Source organism: Labeo rohita, chromosome 4, assembly GCF_022985175.1.
Source record: "Labeo rohita strain BAU-BD-2019 chromosome 4, IGBB_LRoh.1.0, whole genome shotgun sequence".
Taxonomy (NCBI): domain Eukaryota; kingdom Metazoa; phylum Chordata; class Actinopteri; order Cypriniformes; family Cyprinidae; genus Labeo; species Labeo rohita.
Window position 1 is genome coordinate 24,594,112 of NC_066872.1, and position 24,150 is coordinate 24,618,261.

General features: G+C 35.8%; 1 protein-coding gene across 1 annotated transcript in view; it reads right to left on the reverse strand.

The window, feature by feature from the left end:
- Window positions 1-424: 424 nt before the first annotated feature.
- The window catches only part of lamb1b (laminin, beta 1b), a 35,075-nt gene continuing 11,349 nt past the window's right edge, over window positions 425-24,150 (reverse strand). The window contains 27 exon segments of the mRNA XM_051107611.1: window positions 425-601; window positions 786-947; window positions 949-963; window positions 1,048-1,189; window positions 2,709-2,913; window positions 3,214-3,358; window positions 3,865-4,065; window positions 5,451-5,692; window positions 5,776-5,960; window positions 8,058-8,427; window positions 12,295-12,391; window positions 12,481-12,695; window positions 12,987-13,211; window positions 13,301-13,464; window positions 15,769-16,000; window positions 16,110-16,253; window positions 16,552-16,741; window positions 17,949-18,069; window positions 18,152-18,273; window positions 18,354-18,512; window positions 18,647-18,782; window positions 18,882-18,961; window positions 19,048-19,160; window positions 19,306-19,482; window positions 21,663-21,851; window positions 21,949-22,069; window positions 22,141-22,340. Coding sequence (XP_050963568.1) covers window positions 440-601; window positions 786-947; window positions 949-963; window positions 1,048-1,189; window positions 2,709-2,913; window positions 3,214-3,358; window positions 3,865-4,065; window positions 5,451-5,692; window positions 5,776-5,960; window positions 8,058-8,427; window positions 12,295-12,391; window positions 12,481-12,695; window positions 12,987-13,211; window positions 13,301-13,464; window positions 15,769-16,000; window positions 16,110-16,253; window positions 16,552-16,741; window positions 17,949-18,069; window positions 18,152-18,273; window positions 18,354-18,512; window positions 18,647-18,782; window positions 18,882-18,961; window positions 19,048-19,160; window positions 19,306-19,482; window positions 21,663-21,851; window positions 21,949-22,069; window positions 22,141-22,340 — 4,514 coding nt within the window. The 3' untranslated portion in view covers window positions 425-439.

A 24,150-nucleotide genomic window follows, 5' to 3' on the forward strand; every position in this document is an offset into this window, starting at 1 on the left:
ACAATAAACCGCGTTAGCTTTTTTTCATAGTTCATTAAGGTTAAAAATATATATATTGAGGTGTCATGGTATGTCATCTTACATTGTTTTTCAGTGTGACCTTAAATGAATTGGATTCAGGTAGTTAGTAACTTAGTTTTGACTAAATAAAACTGCATTAACGTAACTGTCATCTGATTATAGTCTGGGCTTATAACATTATTTATTAGTTTTTGGTCATAGCAGTTAAGCACAGGTGCTGTAGATTGTGATTTTCTGACTGAGTTCTTGCAGAACATCTTTGGCCTTATTCTCCAGCCCATCCAGCTCCTGAGCTTTTTCCACCAGAATCTGTTGATTTACCTCAAATGATCTCTCCAGCTCTGCAAGTGTTAAAAAGGAAGAAAAGTGAGGAATCATAGATAAATCTATAGTCTAGTATTCAAGTCTTTGAGCAGTTTTACCTCTTAGTCTGTAGCTTGTTTGTGGCATCTAATAATAGATCTTTTGCCTCCTGACGTAGTTGCTCGGCCTTCTGACGTGCATCAAACACACCTGCTGCCTTTTGATCTATCAGACCACTGGCCAGTAATAACTTAGGTTGCACGAGTGTGTCAATCTCCTAAAATACACAAATACAATACGTAATGGTCAAAAGTGTATGAGTGTCCCAAATAAAAAAAAAAAAAACGAAAAACAACTATATAAATATAATCATATGTATTCAAGAAAAGTATAAGTTTAATGCCCTGAATGAATGTATGTTAGATTAAATTAACAGAACATCATTGTTAAAAGCCAGTTACCCGTGCCGTGTGCTCAATTTCTGGTGTGATGTATTCAGTCTGTCTCTGAGTTTGATCTGCACTGCTGGACGTTTCTAGAGTTTTCTGTTGGAGTTCGTAAACCTCTCTTTCAAGTTCCAGAAATCTTCCTGTGCTGCTACTCAGTTTGAACTCCGTCGCTTCCGGTTTTTGATTGTACCTAGACACATATTTGATTTAAAAGACTTGAAAAAACCTGATTATCTAAAGGACACATAGGGATTTTAAAGGTATATGTACTCACATCTTCGATTTGTTGTTTTGTTTGGTTCAAGTCACTCTCAGCCTCTTTTATTTTTTCTCTGGCAGCGGTCTGAGCACGCTCAGTGTCCTCTAGAGTTTCCTTCACCTTATCGGTGGTCTGTTTCAGTGCTGTAGCTCTCTCACTGTGATACAAAAAACACATTTATGTAATAAAGGAAGATGTTTTTATGTTGCAGGAGTTGATTTTATTTAGGGCTGAAAAATCGATTAATCACGATTATTTGCGATTAATTACATCCAACATAAAAGTTTGTGTACATAATATATGTGTGTGTGTGTTATGTATGTATGTATGTATGTATATACACTACCTTGCGAAAGTATTCATACCCCTTCATTTTTTTTTCACTTTTTGTTATGCAGCCTAATGTTAAACTGCTTTAAATAACATTTTCTCACATCAATCTACACTTTATACACCATAATGACAAAGCAAATACCAATTTGTGACAACTTTGAAAATTTATTCAAATTCAGAAACTTAAATAAGTACATTGCATAAGTATTCATACCCTTAATGTGGTACTTAGTATTTAGAAACACCTTACAGCCTGGAATCATTGTTCATCAGACCAGGGAAACTTGTTTCTCACAATCTGGTAGTTCTTTAGGTGCTTTGTTGCAAATTTCAGTTGGGATTTCAAGTGTCTTCACTGAGAAGAGTTTGACCACACCACTATAAAGACCAGATTGGTGGAGTGTTGCAGTGATGTTTGTCCTTCTGTGAGGTTCTCTCATCTACATATCTATGATCATGGAGCTCAAATAGAGTGACCATCAGCTTCTTGGTCACCAGTTTAACAAAGGCCCTTCTCCATCAATTGCTCAGTTTGGCCAGGAGGCCAGCTATAGGAAGAGTCCTAGTTGTTCCAAACGTCTTCCATTATGGATACTGGAGGCTACATGTTTCTGTGAACCTTTAATGCAGCAGAATTTTTCTGAACTCCAGATCTGTGACTTGATGCAATCCTGTCTCTGAGCTCTACAGGCAGTTCTTTTGACCTTAGGGCTTGTTTTTCCCCTGATATGCATCTTCAGCTGTTACACCTTTTATTGAGGTGTGTGCCTTTCCAAATCATACTTATTAAAATGAATTTGCCACAGGTTAATCCTACGCAAAACATAGTATCATCTACAAGTGATATGAATGCTCCTGAGCTAAATTTCAAGTGTCCCAGAAAAGGGTATGAATACTTATGCAATGGAATCATTTTTAATTTCTAATAAATTTGCAAAGTAATCACAAACCCTTTTTTTGCTTTGTGATTATGGTGTATGGAGTGTAGATTGAAGTGGAAAACAAAGTTATTTAAAGCAGTTTAACATAAGGCTACAACATGAAAAAAAATGAAGGGGTATGAATACTTTTGCAAGGCACTGTATAAATACACACACATACATGCATATATTTATTAAACTGAAATTATATTTCGTATTTATTTTTTTTTTTTAAACCAGAGGTACCACAGGTAGATAACATAGTTAGGGCTTCACAAGGCCTTTGTCCTGGACAAAGAGGGGCCTTGGAGTCAAGAAGGTTAAGAATCTTTTATCCACTGTTGGACATTGCCAGTGGACAAATCAAAAAGGGATATTTTGAAAATTTAACATCTAAAAGTGACAGTGTGTGTGATTACTCACTTGGCCTCTTGTGCTTCTTGCAGGAGTCTCTCTGCAGTTTGCGCATTGTCTGCTGTTTGGTTAAGAATATCATCCACCTGGGTAAGTCTGGCCACATGTTCGCGGATCTCCGCGGTCACGTTCTTTAGTGCACCGGGCGGCACTGGCAAACTCAGTTTCATCACCTCATTTGCTACTTCCTCTATACGCTTTGGATCAGTTTCATCTACACAGACAAACAGATTCAGGTTTCTAAAATCAACATTAAATTTTTTTTCTGTATTTGTGACATAATTTATATATGATCTGTCATGGTCCTACAGCAGTACTGTATATATCTGTGGTTTATAGCAGAAAGACATAACGGGTATATTAAGTTATTATACTATTCAACAATATAATGGCATTTTATGCAGATCTGCAAACCTTGCAAACTACACTAACTGTGTGTTTGAAGAAAGTTTGTTTGTATGCTATTCTGAACACATTCAAAATGTGAGCGTTTGCTGTATGTGACAACTCGTACTTGTGAGGAAGTCTCGTATTTGCTGAATGAGGTCTCTGAGCTCCTCATTGGTTTGTTCCACACGTGCTTTGCTCTGATTGGCTTTCAGTAACACATCCTGAGCATTGAGCTTGGCCTCATCTGCACGTCCTCGAGCATCTGACACCTACAAAAAACACACATGCATGTCCTTATCAGCATACTTATTGAAATCTTGTATATTATCAAAGTTAAAAACAGTTGTGCTGATTAATATTTTTTGCGGAAAACGGTGATACATTTTTTTTCAGTAGTACTTTGAATGTTTCTAAAGAACATTTATTTGTAAATTTGCAACGTTTAAATCTTTATTATCAATATTGATCAATTTAATATGTGATTGCTAAATAAAAATATTAATTTCTCACAAAAAATAACAAAAACATGAATTTCAGGTCCATCAAAAAAAAAAAAGTATGAGTAAATGCAAATATTTCTTTAAAAATATACATGTGTGTGCATTTATATAATATATATATATATATATATATATATATGTATGTATATATACACGATACACGCACAGATATTACGTAAACACAAAGGTTTAATTTGCATGCAATTAATTGCGATTAATCAATTTGACATCAATAAAATTAAGTTATATTAAATAATACTGTTGTGAATACCTACCATCTTGTTTAGCTTGTCTACTTCTCCTAAAGCATGCAGGACATCTTGGTCTAAGTTTTTGGCTTTGTTCAAAGCCTCTTGGGATCGTGTCACAATGGTCTCACATCGTTCCCCACCGCACTGGGACGTGCCATCCTCGCTCACACATCCCAGACCACCACAGTCACCGCAACCATCTAGACCTGACACCCCTCCGCACACCTACACACACATTAATACATCTGATATTATAACTCATAAAACATAGGTTAGATACATTGAAATAAGCAGCACAGTTTCGGTTTTGACTAATGTTTCTCAAAAGGATATTTTTGGCTCAGGCTATTTTTTTGAGAACTGATCAGCACAAGCACCAAAATAGTAATGCATTCTGACTCCTTTTGTGCACAATAAAGTTCTTCCAATAAGGAGTCTAGATTAGTGTTATTACTAAAACAATTATAAAAATTTAGAATTAAAAACTTTAGAAAAAGAAAAATAGAAATGCTGCTTTTGCAGCTAAGTACTAAAATAACAAAAACATGAATTTCAGAGGACTTAATAAATGAAGTAGTACTGTCAAATCGATTAATCGTGATTAATCGCATCCAAAATAAAAATGAGTAAATGTAAATGTTTCTTAAATATATACATGTATGTGTGTATTTGTATATACATATACACAGCACACAAACATATATTATGTAAACACTTATTTTGGATGCAATTAATCACAATTAATCGATTTGGCAGCACTAAAATTAAGTTATAATAACTAATACTGTGAATACCTACCATCTTGTTTAGCATATCTACTTCTCTTAAAGCATGCAGGATCTCTTGGTCTAAGTTTTTGGCACTGTTCAAGGCCTTTTGTAAACATCGTGCTGTGGAAATTACATCATGCTTCACAGTGTCCGAAGTGTGAATTCATATGACCATTAATAGTTTAAAAACACCTATCATATCACTTTAGAAGACACTTATACATCAACTAAGGTCGTATGGATTATCGTTGTATTAGTTTTGCATGGTTTTTGAAGCATCAACGTTATAGAATTTTTTTTTTCAGTGTCTTGTGGCAAGTTTAAAATGGCTATTATTGAAAACATTATTGCACAATGTGAACGCCTCCCAAAAAATTGGCGCTTCCTTAGGACCAACCTATTAGACATTTAGATAACCCACTCACTACACTGTAAAAAACAAAACAAAAAATTTGAGTCAACAAAATAATTTGTTACCCTGCTCACTTATAATTTTAAGTTCAGATAACTCAAAAAAAGATTAGTCAACTTGAAATGTTGAGTTTTACTAAGTGACAACTTAGATATTCGAGTTGACTAAACTAAAAAAATTGGTTTGTCAAACTTAAAAGCTGTGTTTGTTACCCGGCTGCCTTAAAATTGTAAGTTGAGTCAACTCAAATATCTAAGTTGTCACTTAGTAAAACTTGACATTTCAAGTTGACTAAACTTTTTTGAGATGACTGAACTCAAAAATTTCAAGGCAGCTGGGTAACAAATTATTTTAAGTTGGCTCAACAATTTTTTTTTTTTTTTTTTACAGTGTAGTTGATTTTTTAATTCTTAATGTAGTTTAATTACCTGACGGCTTAGTCGTGAAAGGTCTGCGGAGTCTAGTTCGGATTCCATTTTGTCCAGCCTCTGTATATGCAGCTGATGCTTCAGGTTAAATTCTTTCTCTGTGCTGCCTAGTTTGGCCTCGGCAGCTTTCCGTGTCTGGGCAGACTCTTTAACCAAACTTTCTGGGTCAGAAACGGCTCGATTAACACGAAACTCCGCCTCACCTGATTCCCTGTAATACTCCCTGATGCTGTCCGTCGCACCTGCAGGAGACGGCCACCACGCACTTTAGATACACACAAGTGTGTGTTGAATTTAAACCTGTATGTTTGTGTGCTCTTCTCACCTCTGGGGTCTAAATGTTTGATGTTCAGGACCTGCTGCTGTGTGTCAGAGGAGATCTCCTGTAGGTTTTGGGCCTCCTTAGTCAGGCTTTTTAGGTTCTCCACAGCCTGCTGATGGTCAGCTGATACCTTCTCCAGATCTTTTTCAGATCGGTCCATAGACTTTCTCATGGCTGATGCTGTCTCACTAAGATCAGGAGAAAGAAACTTAAATATTCACCGTTCACAAAAAGTGAACGGTGTGAAAAAGAACGTTCAATTCACGCTGTCCCTGGTCTTGAAAGCAGACCCAGATCTCTTTGGTCCATTTTAGTTGTGACCGATACAAGTTATAGTTAAAAATGAATTCCCAAATAAGGACAATGAATGCGATTTTTACTATCGTATGGGTTTGGAATGACATGAGAGTGAATAAATTATGTTTGAATGGTATTTTTTGAAGAACCATTGCTTTAAAGTTACAATGGTGTTTTAGTGCCATGTTAAAAAAAAAAAAAACTAAGATTACGAGTCGTAATATTTTGAGAATTAAGTCGAAATACTACGAGAATAAAGTTTTGCAGAGTAGGTGGTAGAATTTTTACAAAGAAACCAGTAGGCTATAATTGAATAAATTGATTCACATGAATACAGCGATCTGTCATGCCATTAAGAGCTGGAAAAACACATTACTGTTAGGCACATTGTTTGTATTTCGCTATATAACTGGTTTTGAAAGCTGAGACTTTGTTTTATATTAAAAGAACCAAAAGCACAAAGCTTTTTGCTATTGTTGGGGGGCTGGCGCACTACAATAACAAATGCAATCAAAGACATGAAATATAATTTCCAAGCATCCTGTCCCCATGAGTATGACACATGGTATGATTTCTGCAAATAATCCCACATATATTTGTAGTATTAAAAAGGGTTAAAGAAAAGAGAGGCACCCCCCCCAAAGGAATGTCAATTTGTTGATGTTAAGATAAAAAGTTGTTCCTGTTTAGTTTGTTAATAAATATCACATTCTTGATATTAAGCTGTTTCCAACTTCTTCCGGTGCTGTCCAGGCCATTTGCATGCGCAAATACAGGCTGTACTCTCAAAATAATATAACTTTAATTTCTATGATTTGAATTCTCAAAATATTCGACTTTATTCTCGTAATATTTCGACTTTATTCTTGAAATATTTCAACTTTATTCTCTTAATTTTCACTTTATTCTCCAAATATTACAAATTTAATCTCAAAATATTTAGACTTTAATCTTGAAATATTTTGACTTTATTGTAGTAATATTTCGACTTTATTCTTGTAATACTTTGACTTTATTCTCGTAATACCTCAACTTTGTTCTCATTATATTTTGACTTTTTTTCTCATAATTTCGTCTTTATTCTCCAAATATTACGACTTTAATCTCAAAATATTTTGACTTTGTTCTTGTAATATTTAAACTTTATTTTTGTAATTTCGACTTTATTCTCAAAATATTGCGACTTTAATCTTGAAATATTTTGACTTTATTCTCGTAATATTTCGAATTTCTCATAATTTTGACTTTATTCTCTAAATATTACAACTTTAATCTCAAAAATTTTTGACTTTGTTCTTGTAATATTTCGACTTTATTCTCAAAATATTGCGACTTTAATCTTGAAATATTTCGACTTTATTCTCGAAAAAAAGTGTGCAGAGAGAGAGCGACTTTGTTCTCATTATGTTTTGACTTTTTTCTCATAATTTCGTCTTTATTCTCCAAATATTACGACTTTAATCTCAAAATATTTTGACTTTGTTCTTGTAATATTTCAACTTTATTTTTGTAATTTTGACTTTATTCTCAAAATATTACGACTTCAATCTTGAAATATGTATTTTTTCTCGTAATATTTAGTCTTTTTTCTCAAAATATTTCTACTTTTTTCTCGTAATGTTTCAGCTTTATTCTCATAATTTTGACTTTATTCTCCAAATATTACGACTTTAATGTCCAAATATTACAACTTTATTCTCAAAATATTTTGACTTTACTCTCAAAATATTTCGACTTTCTCATAATTTTGACTTTATTCTCCAAATATTACAACTTTAATCTTAAAATATTTAGACTTTATTCTCATAATATTTCGACTTTATTCTCATAATTTCGACTTTATTCTCAAAACATTATGACTTTAGTCTACTAATCTTAGATATTTTTTTAATTTTTTAACGTGGTACTTAAAACGGCATCGTATAAAGGTAATAGGAGAGTATAAAGAAAACAATGGGGTGATATGTGTGCGAATATGTAATACACACTTGGCTTGCTGAAGCATCCTCTGCATGTGTGTGAGCGTTTGCTCAACCTTGTCATCTTCCAGAATCTGTTTTAGCTGTTTGGTTTCATCATCCAGATTCGATATGATGTCTTTATAGGGCGTAGCCACGCCCGTCTCTTTCATTTCCTCCACTGTATCCACCAGTCTCTGCGTGTGATTGTTCAGCTCTCCCACATTAACATCCCATTCACGGAAACACGTATGACAGGCCTCACAGTCAGGAAAGGTCCCAACGTAGCCACGCCCACACGAGTCACACCTACGCCCGGCCACGCCCTCTACGCACACACACTCGCCAGTCATCTTATTACACTGTTGAGTGGCAGTGCCTCGTGGGTCACAGTCGCATGCTGGAACACAAACATGCACAAATGATTTAAAAAATGAAATGATGCCAAAATTCTTCATGTGATTTAAAATCTTGGATGCGAGTGCTGGAACGAACAGCAAATTCTTGTATGCGTATGTGCGCTGGAATGTGTGAGAACACATCTGCGTATTACCACGCATGATATACTATGTGAAGAAACTGGGAAAAATGTGTGTTTGGTAGAATCTCCTAAAGACGGTGTCTGGATCATATTTAACCCTTCAAATATATAAGAAAATTAAGCGTATTGTCAGTACCATTATCTTTAATTATTGCAACCAATTTTTATACTATTTAATATTGTATTACAAAAAATTGTATTATCAATACGACAGTGGGAAAACAAACAAACAAATAAATAAACTGTACAATATTAGCTAAAAAAACCATTTTCATTACTTAAAATAAAAATAAGTGAAACAAACTTATTTTATTTCAAATAATTGCCAAAACCAACAAGTTGAAGTACTAAAATAACAAAACAGTACAAAAAAACACCCACTAAATTCAAAATAAAAAAATAAAATATTATTAAAAAATATTATTAAAAAATAAAACAAAAAAAGAACCAGAATTATTACAAAACAACTTATTTTAATGATAAAAATATTAGATTTTTGTTTTTACATCTTAAGAAATATACATTTTATTAAGTAAATATTTAGGAAAATAATACAGTTTTAAATGTATAGTTTTGATTTGAAATTAGAATCATTGTGCTGTACATTTATGAGTTGTCACTGATGACGAGAAGCATAAAATTGATGTCACAATGCAAAAAATCTTAACAATCCTAAAATTAGATTCATTTTCGTTGTGCAAAGTATAATTTCATATGTGACCCTGGACCACAAAACCAGTCATAAGGATACACTATAAAAAAAAATCAAAATATTGAGAAAATCGCCTTTAAAGTTGTCCAAATTAAGTTCTAAGCAATGCATATTACTAATCAAAAATCAAGTTTTGACATATCTACGGCAGGAAATTTACAAAATATCTTCATGGATTATGATCTTTACTTAATATCCTAATAATTTTAGGCATAAAAGACAAAAATTGATCATTTTTGGCTTTTGCTACAAATATACCCATGCTACTTAAGACTGGTTTTGTGGTCCAAGGTCACATATTATTTTCCTCTTGTCATCGGGATGAAATGTGACATTGTGTTTGGTTCATAACATTCCTTTGGAATATTATGAGAACTTTCTAATTGTTTTTTGGCATTAAGTGCGCTTGTGTACCTCCACTGGAAATTCCCTCCTCCCCTTTTTATTTGGTCTTGACTTTGAAACATAAATGCAACATTTAAGTTGCATATCAGGTTTATGATCTTTATCTGAAAAAAGAACACTGTTAAAGGTGTTATTTCAACCGAATTAAATATTGCGTAGGTAAACGCAGACATTAGCCTCAAACCATCATAAGACACTTGAATTCCAAGATGTTTTGCATTAGTGCTTACTTAAGTGTGCCAGAAAGATAAAAAGCAGGAAAAGAGAAAAATAGAGATATTGCTTGTTTGGTTGTAGTTCAACAAGAATACTCATAACACACTTCTGCTTAAAGTAACAGGAAACCCTTATTCAAATAAACTCTAGGTCTCTTGAACTCTATCTCCAGAATATCAGAAAAAAAGAGAATAAATCACACTGACTCTAATAAACACATATGCATATATTTTCCAACCAGTTTAAACATTCTGGGAGTCTATTTACACTGTGTGCATGTATTTGTTTGTAGCAGCCCAGACTCACAAAGGAAACTTTGTCTTCGTTCTACGGAAACATTGTCTGGTAACATTTGAACTGTGTATCGGAGAAATCCATTACGACTTTGGATGCTATGTTGCATTTGAGTAACGCAAGAGAATTTCTCACTTGAACAGAACCAAATCACATGAAAATCAACTGCTGGCAAAGATTTTGGAGATTTCTCTAAAATAAGGCTTTAGCATGATTAGGACTTTATAGAATTCTACAATATAAGGTAAAATGTGGAAAAAAACGTGGAGGTCGGAAAGCATTTTTTTTTTTCTTGAGAGTTTGTTAGTTTGTATTTGTATGTGGTTAATGTGTTCTATGCAGTGTTTACACTGTCAGCTGTTTCAAATTTTGTACACATATCAGGCATATCTCCGTGCACAATTTTTTTGTAATTGCTTTATAACCAATTGGTTCAGTCTGGTCTGAAATTCACTTGATGTTAAGGACATGTTAACAAATGCATGAGAACTGCATTCATCTAAGTTGCAAATTTATCACAACATCAGAAAAAAAAGTACATGAAATAAGCATTTCCATCTAATGTGTTCAAGAGAACAAAATAATAATTTCCAAAGAAACTGTATATATGTTTTTTAAATAATACACTCTAAGCAAACTCTGAAAAAAAGATGGCATAGTGTTTATGTTAAGATGATAGTTCACCCCAAAAATGAAAATTCTGTCATTTTTGGTGAACTATCCTTTTAATATGAAGGAATTTTCCACATTAATTTTGACAGGTGTTTCACGCACGTACTTCCCCTAAAGTTTTCATCAATATGTTTATGCTAATTTTGGGATACTGCATAAAATTAATGGATCAGTTTTTGCATCAGTTTCTCTGAAAATGTTTTTTAAACACATTAAATGGAAACACTGCTTTATTTATGAATTGATTGATTAATTGATACATTATAAGATACACATTGTGTTGTATTTCTATGGATTTCTTGTCTTACAAAAATAATCTTTTTTATTTTATTTTGAAATAAGAATAATTTTATGAGAATCTAGGGTTGTCACCATAGATAACGACAAAACCTCAAAGTAAAACATTTAAATGCACTGCAGTGAGAATTTGGTTATATTGTTATATTGTCAAGAAAAGAATGTATTAATGTATTAATGTATTAATGCGTGATTTTTTTCATCATCCAAGCGATGTTAAAAAAAAACACAAGAAATTCCTGAATCATTAGATAAAGTAAAAAATACTAAAATAAAACATTGATTTGTTTAAGAAAACATTTTCAGAGAAACTAATGCAAAATAGAAATGAAACTAATTATATTTTTCTGTATTTAGGAATACCTATTTGCATCTTGGTGTTTCCGTCCATTAATTTTTATGCACTATCCCAAATTTTGTATAAAAAATCCAACCCTCTCAACTGACTTTGTATTGTAAGAAGCTGCCTCCTTGTCATTTCTGACTTTTAACAAATAACAGAACAATGTCTAAAAGCTGCTGTATGACAAGGTGTACAGTAAACAAGCTACAAAACCCAGAACTATAAGCTGTTGACCCCAAAAAAACACTAGAAATGAGCATTTAAGGACACGAAAGTAGAGCGCAACATGTAATATTACTCTGAGAACTACGCCCACTGGAGGGAAGCATAATCGGCAACAGGAAATGTTTATTGTTTTTAACCATGCCAAAAGATTATTTCACCATCCTATGTGAACCTGAGAGGAGGAGATATATTGAGAAACTAAATGTTATTGGTCTATGTCAGTGCCCCGTTTCCTTACCTTCCTTTTGTTGGAGAAATGATCCAACTGAATGGCCCAATGTAAAATACCCTGACATCTACAACTATTTGTGTCCTTAAACACTCATTTGTTTTGGGCTGACAGCTTATAAAAACGTAGTTTTTGCTATAAGTCAGAAATGACAAGGAGGGAGCTTCCCGCAATACAAAGTCGATGGAGAGGGTTGGATTGCCCCGCCCCCACCTCCCGGTTTGGGCATGGCCTAAATGCACTCTGTCTCTATTGAGGATGAAAATATACTATTCAACTGAACCAATATTAGTATAGCAGAAATCGTTTTTTAACAACACAATGCAGACTCACCGTGGCACTGGACCTCAGGATCACCCCAGAACAGTTCCCTGCACTCCTCACATGTCCTGCCTCCAAAACCAGGCTTACAGGAACACTGACCGGTCAGCTAAGACAAGCGTAAACACATGAGAAATAGTGTAAAGTTTGTATTTCCCTTGATGTATGATTTTAAATTTAAGCATATGTAGTTTATACCAGGTCGCAGGAGGATGTGTAAGAATGTTCGGGGTGACACTGGCAAGGTTGGCATCCATTGCCGCTGTTGATGTTCCATGTGTTGGGGGCACAGCGGTCACAGTTCTGACCCACAACGCCGGGCAGACATGGACACTGGCCGTTAACCCTGTCACACTCACAAAGGCCATCAACACAACTTTGCCTGGAGGTTCCCACGAGATGACACATACATCCTGAAGACAAAACGAAACAAACAAGCACTTACAATAGCGAAAAAGATACATTGCTCAGAAGTTGCTAATAATAGCTGACTCAAAAATATAGATTTTGTGGTGGAACACAAAGAACGATATTTTGAAAAGTCAATTGTTGTTTTGGACCCCATTGACTTTGAATGCATTAGTTCTTCAAAATATCCTCTATTGTGTTCCACAGAAGAAAGGACATGATGGAGAAAAGGACAACTAGTACCACATACTAAAAGAACACTGATAAACGGACACTTGTTTAGACTGTATACTTACTTCTGCAGTTCTGAGTACGAGCGTCTCCATAATAACCACGACTGCAGTACTGGCACGCATTGCCATCGGTGTGAAACAGGCATTTGAGACAGGCACCAGTGCGGGGGTCACATGAGTCAGGGTCCTGCATGTTAATATTTCCGTTACACTGACAAGGATGGCACCGTCCTCCTGGTACCTGAGGGTTACCATAGTAACCAGAGGCACATTCCTCACACTTAGCTCCTATAGGATGATACAGGAGTGAGATTCGTTTTATCTGAGATTTGAGATTTAGTTTGTATTCTGTTAATTTCTCTGACTGTTGTATTCACCTTTGTAGCCTGAGTTGCATACACAGACCATTTGGAGAGAGCTGGGATTTTGGTAACAGCTGTCAGCAAACTGCATTCCACTTCCAGGTCCATTGGGACACATACAAGGGCGGCACGGCTCACTGGAGCCCAGAAGTGTGTTGCGGTAGTAACCACTTTCACACCTGGAACAGAGGGTTTCAAGAAACACAAGTGTCTTCATGAAGTATTCCATGTAGTTCAAATGGTGGAGCATCACACTAGCAACCCCAATATCTAAGGTTCAATTTTAGTGGAATTTATGAACATATAAAAATGCATACCTTAAGTCAAATATAAGTATTTTTGGATAAAAGATGCATAAATACCAAGTTCTGTCATGAAACTCTAGATGGCGCAGGCTGAGAGGTCCTTAACGCAAACTGATGATATTCACAGCGTTAAACTACTTGCCACAAGCTGACTGGTTCGTGTTGTATACGCAGCCAATGAGCTTGCTGCTTTACATTTAAATGGCTGGTTTCGCATCATGCTTTCAGAGTTCCTCTGAAACCCTCCACCTCCCCAGCTCCACCTGTGTAGATCTGCGGGTTATTATGTATGCTACTTGTGCAGCAGCCATATGACTTAAATACTCGCAGCACCGCATTGGTGTATGTATTTGCAGTAGCAAGTTCCTATACTTCCTTTGCAGCAATAATCTACAACAATAGCCCACTGGGGCCCACTGAGCCCATAGGCTGAGCTGCACGATGGAGCCCACTGAGCCCAGAAACCGAACTGCACCATGGGGCCCACTGAATGTTACATCTGCTGCCTTTGAAACAACAAAAATAATATCTCTTCTTAATATCACTCCATCATTGTTTGACATTGTTTACTGCTTTGCTCAGACAAGGAGACTAAATGTAAAGGTTTTTGAAAAAAATGCACAAACTTCATGAATATTTATTGATTTATGGACTAACATCGTGTCTTAAATGCGACAAGATTCCAGCGACAAGCAATTTGGCTGTCCACACCAGATGCAAGGCGACAGCGCAACATAACAGAATCACTCAATATCACAGTCATTCAGAAGTGAGAAGCGCACTGCACTCTCAATGAAATGGACAAGTTTAAAATCTAATTCATAAATATTAAACCTTTTTAACATTATTAAAACTACATACTGAGTGACTGCTACCATCTTTGTCATGGAAAACACTTTTTCACAATTCCTGTGGAATTGGGCTCCTTTAAAGGATAAGTTCACTTCCAGAACAAAAATTTACAGATAATTTACTCACCCCCTTGAGTAATCCAAGATGTTCATGTCTTTCTTTCTTCAGTCAGTAAGAAATTATGTTTTTGAGGAAAACATTTCAGGAATTATCTCCATATAGTGGACTTCAATGGTGCCCCCAATTTTAAACTTCCAAAATGCGGTTTAAATGCAGCTTCAAATGGCTCTAAACATTTCACCATTGAAGTCCACTATATGGAGATAATTCCTGAAATGTTTTCCTCAAAAAACATAATTTCTTATTGACTGAAGAAAGAAAGACATGAGCATCATGGATGACAAGGGGGTGAGTACATTATCTGTAAATTTTTGTTCTGAAAGTGAACTTCTCCTTTCTCTTTTGTTGTGAAAACCTGGCAACCCTGACTTGTTGGTTCGCACTGAGTTTGCAGTTTTAATGTATGTTTGCTTAAATTTATTTTCAAGATCTGAGGTAAATTATCTAGTATTGAGATTATCATTGTCAAACTTTGTATGTTCTTGTTCTGGCCATGACGTTGCAGAAATAGAAACCGTTTCTAAAACAGACATTTTTGTGTGTCGCCGTCACAGCTAGTTAGGACAAAAACTGATTTTTGCATTAGTTATTAGTTATGTTATGTAGCTATGATTGCTTGTTTCTTGCTAAACTACTCACTACAACATTTTCACACACAGTATACTGTATTTTATTTTGTACCACAATTCAGTTAAAGCCTGGAAAGTGGTGCAAACTCTGCTCTGGTTTAAAACCGGTCTGAGTTAAAACCGGTCTTTACCCTGGGTTTTAAAAGACGTTAACCCACTGTTAAGTTTAGTGTGAAAATCATATGCCATCAAAATGGCATTAATCTCACCAAATCACAGTTATACTATCATTATTCACTTTTTTTCAACACAGAAGTAAGCTATTTTCAGTGAATGTGCGAGACTTCCGGTTCATTAGCCACTGTAGGGAAATAACGAGAAAAATAACAAAGTACAGTAAACAGTAAAACTGTTTGCACTACAAATTGTTGTGTTTATAATTAAGAGTATACATTAAAATAATATAGTAAGACACACCACTTTGCAATATCAAGCAGCAAAACAAGCTGTTTGTGCGGCTAAAAATAGCTGGAACTGAATGACACCAGAAGCCAGACACATTACAATTACAAATGGCTACGCCCGCTCTTACAGTAAAAATAAGTTGGATACCACCAAACCACACACCAAATCTTACCTCTCACAGTTTTGGCCTGTGGTGTGACCCCTGCAGTACAGACACTCGCCTGTCAGTGGGTGGCACTGTTCACTGTTCCCGTTACAAAAGCAGGACTGGCACTGAGGGAAACCCCAATGGTTAGGCTTACAGTTCCCACACTGGCGCCCATATGCCCCTGGCACACATAAACACTGGCCCGTGGTGGGGTGACAGATAAGGTTCTGAGAGCCCAAAGGGTTGCAGTCACATGCTGATGAGAAAAGGTGATCAGAAAAACAATGTCGAAGTTATTCTATGCTAATGGCTATGTTGGTGCTCATTAGTTTGTGTATGTGTGCATATGTGTAGTGTTCACTAACGTCTACATCCCGAGGGTCCAAACAGGTAGGTGGCCGGGGCACAGGTGTTGCAGTTCTTGCCCAAAACGTTTGGTCGACACTGGCACTGCCCACCGATACTGTCACACACTGTGCTCAGAGAACCTTGGGGGTCACACTTACACTCTGCCAGAGATAAATAATTGAGAGACAAAAAGCCATTATTCAGCAAAACTCATTTCCTGTCCATGCCTACTTTCATTTGGAAATTGGCTGAAGGACAATTAAGTTTTAAAAATGAATGTACTTTTAAAGCTGAAGCATGCAGTTTCTGCACCACTAGCATCACCAAACTAAATAGCACAGTAATATTTTTTTCTAAAAACAGCATTTAAGGATTGTATAGCATAAACAGGTACTTAATTTGAAAACCTCTAGTGTTTAAACCATTTAGCTGCATTTGTTATTCTTCTGTCTTTCTCACCCAGAGCTCCATTGTGCATTAGTGCCGACACACTTAAGATGTAATCTCTGCAAATATCCGTTAAGGGGATTTTAATAACACTCTGGCTGCGTTCCATGCATCTGTATTTCTGGAACATCTCCCAGTCTTCCTGCTGCTTGGGTCCGCCAGAAAATAGATCCAGGTCTTCCACCTTGGGCAAAACCACTATCTACAGAAGTCAGAGGTCAAGGTTTAAGTCATGGGCATGAATATTATAACAAACCATTGTGTTGCGAATAATTGCATTAGTGGGTATGTGTGTATTGTAATTGCAAATGTGAGTTGGTTTTTGTCATATTCATCACTGCAAAAAATGGCAAAGTTGTAAATTAAACAGATTATTGGAGCATGTTTTACAAGAAAATACTATTTCAGTCATTTTACTTCAAAATTTTGTTTAATTTAAAGTGTTACTTGTAGTGCTGTCAAACGATTAATCACGATTAATCGCATCCAAAATAAAGTTTTCGTCTATATAATTCATGTGTGTGTACTGTGTATATTTATTATATACACAGTATACACACATATATTATGTAAAAACTTTTATTTTGGATGTGATTAATCGCAATTAATCGTTTGACAGCACTTGCTGTTTCTTTGTAATTATTTGTGAAATTTACCAGCAATTTCGCGAAAACTGTTAATCCAGCAAATTTAAGGTAAATTACACACACACACACACACACACACACACACACACACACGTTTGTTTTTGTGAATTGTGGGGACTTTCCATAGACTTCTATAGATTTTTTACTGACCAAACGATATTGTCTATCCCCTAACCCAACCCTAAACCTAAACCTACCCCTTACAGAAAACATGTTTGCATCGTTACACTTTCAGATAATCATCATTTACTATTTTTAATCATTTTTTAACATTGTGGGGACCACAGGCCCCCACAAAATTTCAAAATTTTCTTGTGGGGACATTTGGTCCCCACAATGTAGCAAAAACAAGTACACACACACACACACACAAAATTCAGTGTGGGAAAAAGGTACTGTGTAAAAGCATTCAACCAGCTTCATAAATGTATGGTAATGTCTTGAATGATAATGTAATGAATCTAAAATACTAAAAATACTAGCTGAATTTGGTATTTTAGATATGTTTTTATTAGTTTTGGTTAGAATAAAAACACTTCCTTCCTTAATTTAGCTATAGATGGTAACAATATCATTTAAACCACTAAAGGTATGTCTAAAGTCATCACCATCACACTAAAATATGTATTTATTTTATTTACAAAAAAAATCTAAATCTGACTACTGAATTTGTACATAATTTGTAAAGTATACAGTTTTTGAATTCTAAAAATGCTATAAATGAATACATTTAATTCATAGATATAAATTAAATAAACTTACTGAATCAACAAGTGTGTGAGGTGAAGAGTGATAGCTGTATGATGAGTACTGTGAGAAGCTAATTGTCACTGTGTAATTTTGACCCTTCTCCAAACACACTGGATCAGGCAGAACTGCATATCTAAAACACATAAACAAACGTTCAGGAGTCAAAAACACAATAAACAAAACTAAACACTGCACGCACACCAATGCAATCTTACCTTGATCCAGGGTGTAGTGAGGTGGTCTGCTCATCATTGTATGTAGACGTGCAGTGTGCTGCTGGGTAAGTGCCTCCGGGCCGCTCTATCTGTACTACAACCTGCTCCCATTCATCTGGCAACTACAATAAATGCATTAAACACATGTGTTTACAGTTTAGCAGATACGTTATAAATTGAATATTACATGTATGTTTATTACCAGTGGTTCATAGCGGATCATTAAGTTGTATTCCATAGATCGTGGTAAATTGTAAATGTTGAACCTCAGTGTTTCACCCTCTGGTACATTCACAAATCCTTTACCCGTCCAGGTGGGTTTACGATCCAAAGGTAACGGTCTCTGAACCACTTTTACTTCCTGTTAATATAACATTCTTACTGTTTGTAAATGGTCACCTTTAATTTTTTCATAAAGTCATTGTCGAATTCAATACGTGTCACAACTTTAAAACGCTGCTTTTTTAAATAATCGAAGGCCAATGTTACACTTACCGGTCCAAAGGAAGCATCCTCAGCTTCATAAATATAGTGGTCCAGTGCCGCAAAGTAGTACCCAGAACGCACCTGGTCACAACGCCTACCAAACATATGCTTCTTACAAACGCACTGCCCTGTTTCCCGAGAGCAACTAAAGAGTGAACAAAAATGTAAGGTAGATTATGTATATTGATAACTGACACAGTTATGATAATCGATTATTGTTAACAAAGCTGATGCGGGTACTTACTTATTATTCAAAGCCCCGCCTATATCACAGTCACATGGTCTGCAGCCATCCATATCATTACTGAGACCCCAGTGCTGTGGCTGAAAGGGAAAACTGGGTTATGCACAAGCACAAATATACAAATACATAAACCAGATTATATTAGCTTGTTACAACACTCTTTTACCAGACACTGATCACAATTTCGTCCAGTCACAAGACGTTTGCAGTAACAGCTTCCTGTCTGTATATCACAGGGACTTCCTGCTGGGAGTGTGCCTAGAGGATTACAGCTGCATGCTGGGTTTACAAAAACAAACACAAAAGAAAGAATAAGACAAACATGATCATACTGAAAACAGACAAACAGGAAGCCAGAGGTCAAAGCTTTGAAAAAATATGAAAAAGCCACTGGTGAGATGGATGTATATGTGTGTTTACGTACGCCGACAGCCTAATGGGTCATCGCTGAGGCCATAGTGTCCTTTTTTACAGTGGTCACAACGTTGTCCCTCCACATTAGCTTTGCAACGACACTGTCCAGCAATCATATCTCTTAGAACATCCGTAGCGCTGTCACATAAGCCTCCGTTCAGGGAACCATGTGGGTCACAATCACAGGCTAAACACAAACACACAGATTACACAATTATAAGGTAAAATAAAATAATTATTAGTTTTCTATCCCACTTTAATATGCAGAGCCAGTATACTTTTAGTTATTTAAATGCCAATTCTGTCATAATACTATAGATGGCACAGGCTGGTTCTTAATGCAAACTTAATGATATTCACAGCGTTAAACTACTTGGCACAAGATGATTGAATCATGTTGCATTCACAGCCAATGAGCTTGCTGCTTTACATTTAAATAGCTGGTTATCATTCACTTTTTAGAGTTCCTCTGAAACCCTCCAGCTCCCCAGCTCCACCTGTATAGATCTGCTACAGGCAATAATCTACATCAACAGAAATTAAGCAGCATAGCAGATCTATTCTGTCAAGACCAAATACATTAACATTGTCATATCAATTATCATGAAGAATCTTCCGAGAGTTGTCATGACTGAACTCAGTATTAAAGAGAAGGTCATATATTTTTTTTTAAATGTCCTAATATTGTGTTGGAGTCCCCTACAACAGGTTTAAATTCATCTAAGGTCAGAAAACATTGTAATTTTCTCAGAATATACATGCATACATATTCATTTGTCGATGATTTTGAAATGGTTCGATTGAATCAGCTTTGAGCATGATGTCTGTAAACCCCTCCCTTTCATAAGCCTACTCTGCTCTGATTGGTCAGCTGGCCAAGTCTGTTGTGACTGGCACAGAGAGTACTTGAGCAAGTTAGCAAGCGCTACCATCTGTGTTGCCAAGTTGGTGGTTGTTTTTGATGTCAGTGGGTTGAATCAACCCCAGTAACGTCATATTTATCCCCTGGAATGCAAATTTACTTGGGGAACCCTGACAAAAAGCATGTATTTTACACCCAGAACGCAATTTTTTAAAGGGGGACTCCCCTCGAAACACGATTGGGCTAGTTTTGAGTAGCAATTGGGTGGGTTTTGTTGTGAAAACCTGGCAACCCTGAAGCACCATTACATAAAACAATAATATAGTGCTCCAATCTGTTCTTAAAATAATGGCATAAAAACATTTCATTTAACTTATGCAAGCGAATCGTTCCCACAGCTAAATTTTAGCTGCTAATTTTAAACTCTAAACACATAAAAAATAATGGTGGATACTTTAACCAAGTGACAAACTAATGAAACTACAGTTTGTTAATTTAAAATATGTCTACGTTGTCAGCACCGACAGCCTTGTGCTAGCCACATAGCGCCGTTGCCCTCCGGGCGTCCCGTGTTCGAATCCCGACTCAAGGACCTTTCCCGATCCCTCTCTCCCACTTCACTTCCTGTCAATTCTGCTCTGTCATGTCTCGAATAAAGACAAAAAAATGGCAAAAAATTGATCTTTAAAATATGTCTAAGTTAAATTTTTTATCATTAAATGAAGTAACGATTTAAAACGACATTAATCAACACATTCTTAGGAAATAGTGGGTTCACAGCATTATCAGAACTATTTTAGTAAGACAGTAATATCAAGGTTTACCTGGAAACCTAAAGCTGCACTAGGTATACATCACATATTAGCTCAAAAAACTAGATATTTTGGTCACTCACTTGAAAATGTACACGTAACGTATCAATTGTACTTACAGGTTGTGGTTCGTAAATGCTTGTTAGTCCAAATAAAGAAGCCAAAGTATTGCTGCGGTATCGTGGAAAAAATTTATTTTAACCACTGATTCTTCACATCATCTTTCGACAATGAAAACAAAACAAACTTGCTGTCACAGTGAAGAATACAGTGTCTTCTCGACATGTAAACACACTAACTAGTGGAAGTGTTTGTGGGTAGTTTAGACTGCTCATATTTCGTGGGCAGGTGGGCATTATGCAGTGTGTTACCCAGTGACTTAGATCAGTAACAGGCAGAAGATTCAAAAATATAACGACTCGTTAAGGCGATTCTGAGTCGACTCTTTTTTTGAGAGACAGTATCTTTATGTATAATGCACTTTTTTGATTAACAACTTTGCAGACTGTTCACATTGATGGATAGCTATGCTATAAACTGCAAAAAATATATTTTTCGAAAACCTATATGACCTGCTCTTTAAGCTATTAAATTGTACTTTACCTGTAATATGCTTTCAAGAAATGCATATTATAAAAAAGCTTTACAGCATTCTTTTTTCATTGTAACAGAACAAAATTTAAACACACTTACGCTCACAGATCCTGGGGTCTCTGATGTCTCTTCCAGCGTGCTTGTAGTAAAAGGGTTTGCAGTTCTCACACCATTGGCCCTCTGTGTTGTGCAGACAGTCATCACACACTCCTCCACTCCTATTTCCCGATGACAGATACACTGCCATGTCAAAATGACAGGTGTGCGAGTGATGGTTACACTCACATTCTGAAAGAAAGAGAAAAGATGAGTGAACTAAGCATGCATTTCAGAATGTAGAAACGTCATAATGTCTGTTTTTGTAATGAACTGTGGCCTGTCATACTCTTGCATGCATTTGTCTCTCGGCCCACTGCTGGTCTCCAGGGGAGATCTTGGTAGAAGTCTTCACACTCTTCACAGTTCAGTCCAGTAGTGTGGTGATTACACACGCAGTGACCATGAACCTGCACACACACACACCGGTGAGCAGTGCGAGTGAATCTGGATTGTGACTATAGTTGTTGTGTTTACTCACCATGCCCTCGACCCCTGCCTCAATGCCGACTGGTGCACACTTGGAGGCGTGGCCATAGCAGAAACAATTGCCACGGACAACCATGTCAAAGAGAGCGTAATAGTATTTCTCTTTCACCCTCTCTTGGTCATCAAACAGATCATCACCTAGAGTGTGCAACTTTTCCATCCGTACGCGCAAGTTGGTGATCTTCAGTAGGTCTACATGCATGTAATGCACATACAAACAAATATCAGTAGTCAGTCCAAAAATATATACACACACTTTTTTTTTCTAAACCACTTCTTAGTTTTTGACACAATAGCTGGGTTTCCAAACCAAAGTTGTGAATATAACTTATGTGCAAAACTGGAATATTGTGTAAAACATTTGCGAATGAGCACCATTTCCATCCAGTGAGTCAAAGAGAACTAAATCATCACTTAATGATAAACTGGCAGAAACAATAAATGCGGTCATAGCTTTCGGAGGTGGATGCCAGCTGTTTGGAAACACAGCTGCCTCCCAGACTCTGGGAGTTCTGGGAGGCAATTATACAGAAATACTTTGATGACAGACTTTCAGAATGACCATAACAACATTTCAGATTAGTCTGCTGGTTAGTCCGGTTATGCCGTCCCATAGCGCAAAGTCGCATTACTTTTTTGATGCGCATGGAGGAATGTATTCAACAAATTTCAACAAGTTTCCGTCTCCCATTATGCGCATTAACTCTTTTTCGCACAAGCCAAAAAACACCTCAAGTGAGCGTAAAAAGTTTTTGCGAATTAAGGGATTTTCTTTCAAAATTTGGCATTTCCATCACTTGTTTCTTATGCGATACAAAATGCAAACAAAAACAGGGTGATGGAAACATAGCTAATGACTCATTGTGTGGGTTCAATTTCCCTCTGAATTTACAGTTCAATCATTCTCGGAAAATAATGTAAATGCTAAAGCATTTTTTCTTGCCATTTTTCACCTTTAAAAATCTTTCGGACATCATAATTAAGCGAGTGAATTTTCCTTGTATTTTTATTAGTATTTTTATTGTATTTAAGCAAGCGATTTTTATTTATATGTGGGTTGTTGATGTGACATGGAGTTTTTACTGTCCCACAAGATAAAAATGAATATAATTAAATAATTGTCATTATTTAAAATGCTACACTGCCCTCCAAAAGTTTGGAAACACCCCTGGCAAAGTGTGGTTTTGGACAATATCAGCATAAATCCTTATCATTTTTTTGGTGCAAATACATTAAAGTAACTTGACATTATCATTAAAGACCAGCAATAATAATTTTCATTTTGATTACGTAATATTGGCAATATATACATGTCAAAGTCAGACATGCCCCTTTGTCAGCTGTGATGCCTGGTTACTGGTTTAAACTTGGCACAGGTTTGGCACACCTTAATAGCTTCAACAATTCATTGCCAATTAAATTAAATGTAGAATACAATGAATTTAGGCCCAGATTATGCAGAGCTGTAATAGCTGCTAATGGTGGATATTTTGATGAATCGAAAATGTACGTTTTTTCTATGTATAAACTGTTTATGTAATAAAATATATTTTCGTGGTTTGTGTTGTCCCTTATCAGTGCAAAATTATCACAAATTAAAAAGGATTCATGCCAATATTGTCCAAAACCCCACTTTTCTAGGGTGTTTCCAAACTTTTGGAGGGCAGTGTATAAATTGCTAGAAGGGGCTAGTAACATACTGATTGAAAGAGACTGAATTTTGTTTAAAAAAACACGTTGATATTGTTTATCTCAATTAAACTTTCTTTTTCCTTTGACATGTCCAAAATTAAATAGAAATTCTTTAATAATTACCATTTCTGTCCTTTAGTGTGACGTAATGTCCTATGGTGTGACGCACATAAAACAACCAAAGATTTGTTTTTATTTCAAAATATCTTTAAAAAAGCACAGTTGAGTGATATAATGGGAGAGATATAAATATCACATATTTTAAAATTGTATAATTCTCAGCAGTTTTGAACAGAAGACAGCTAAGCTT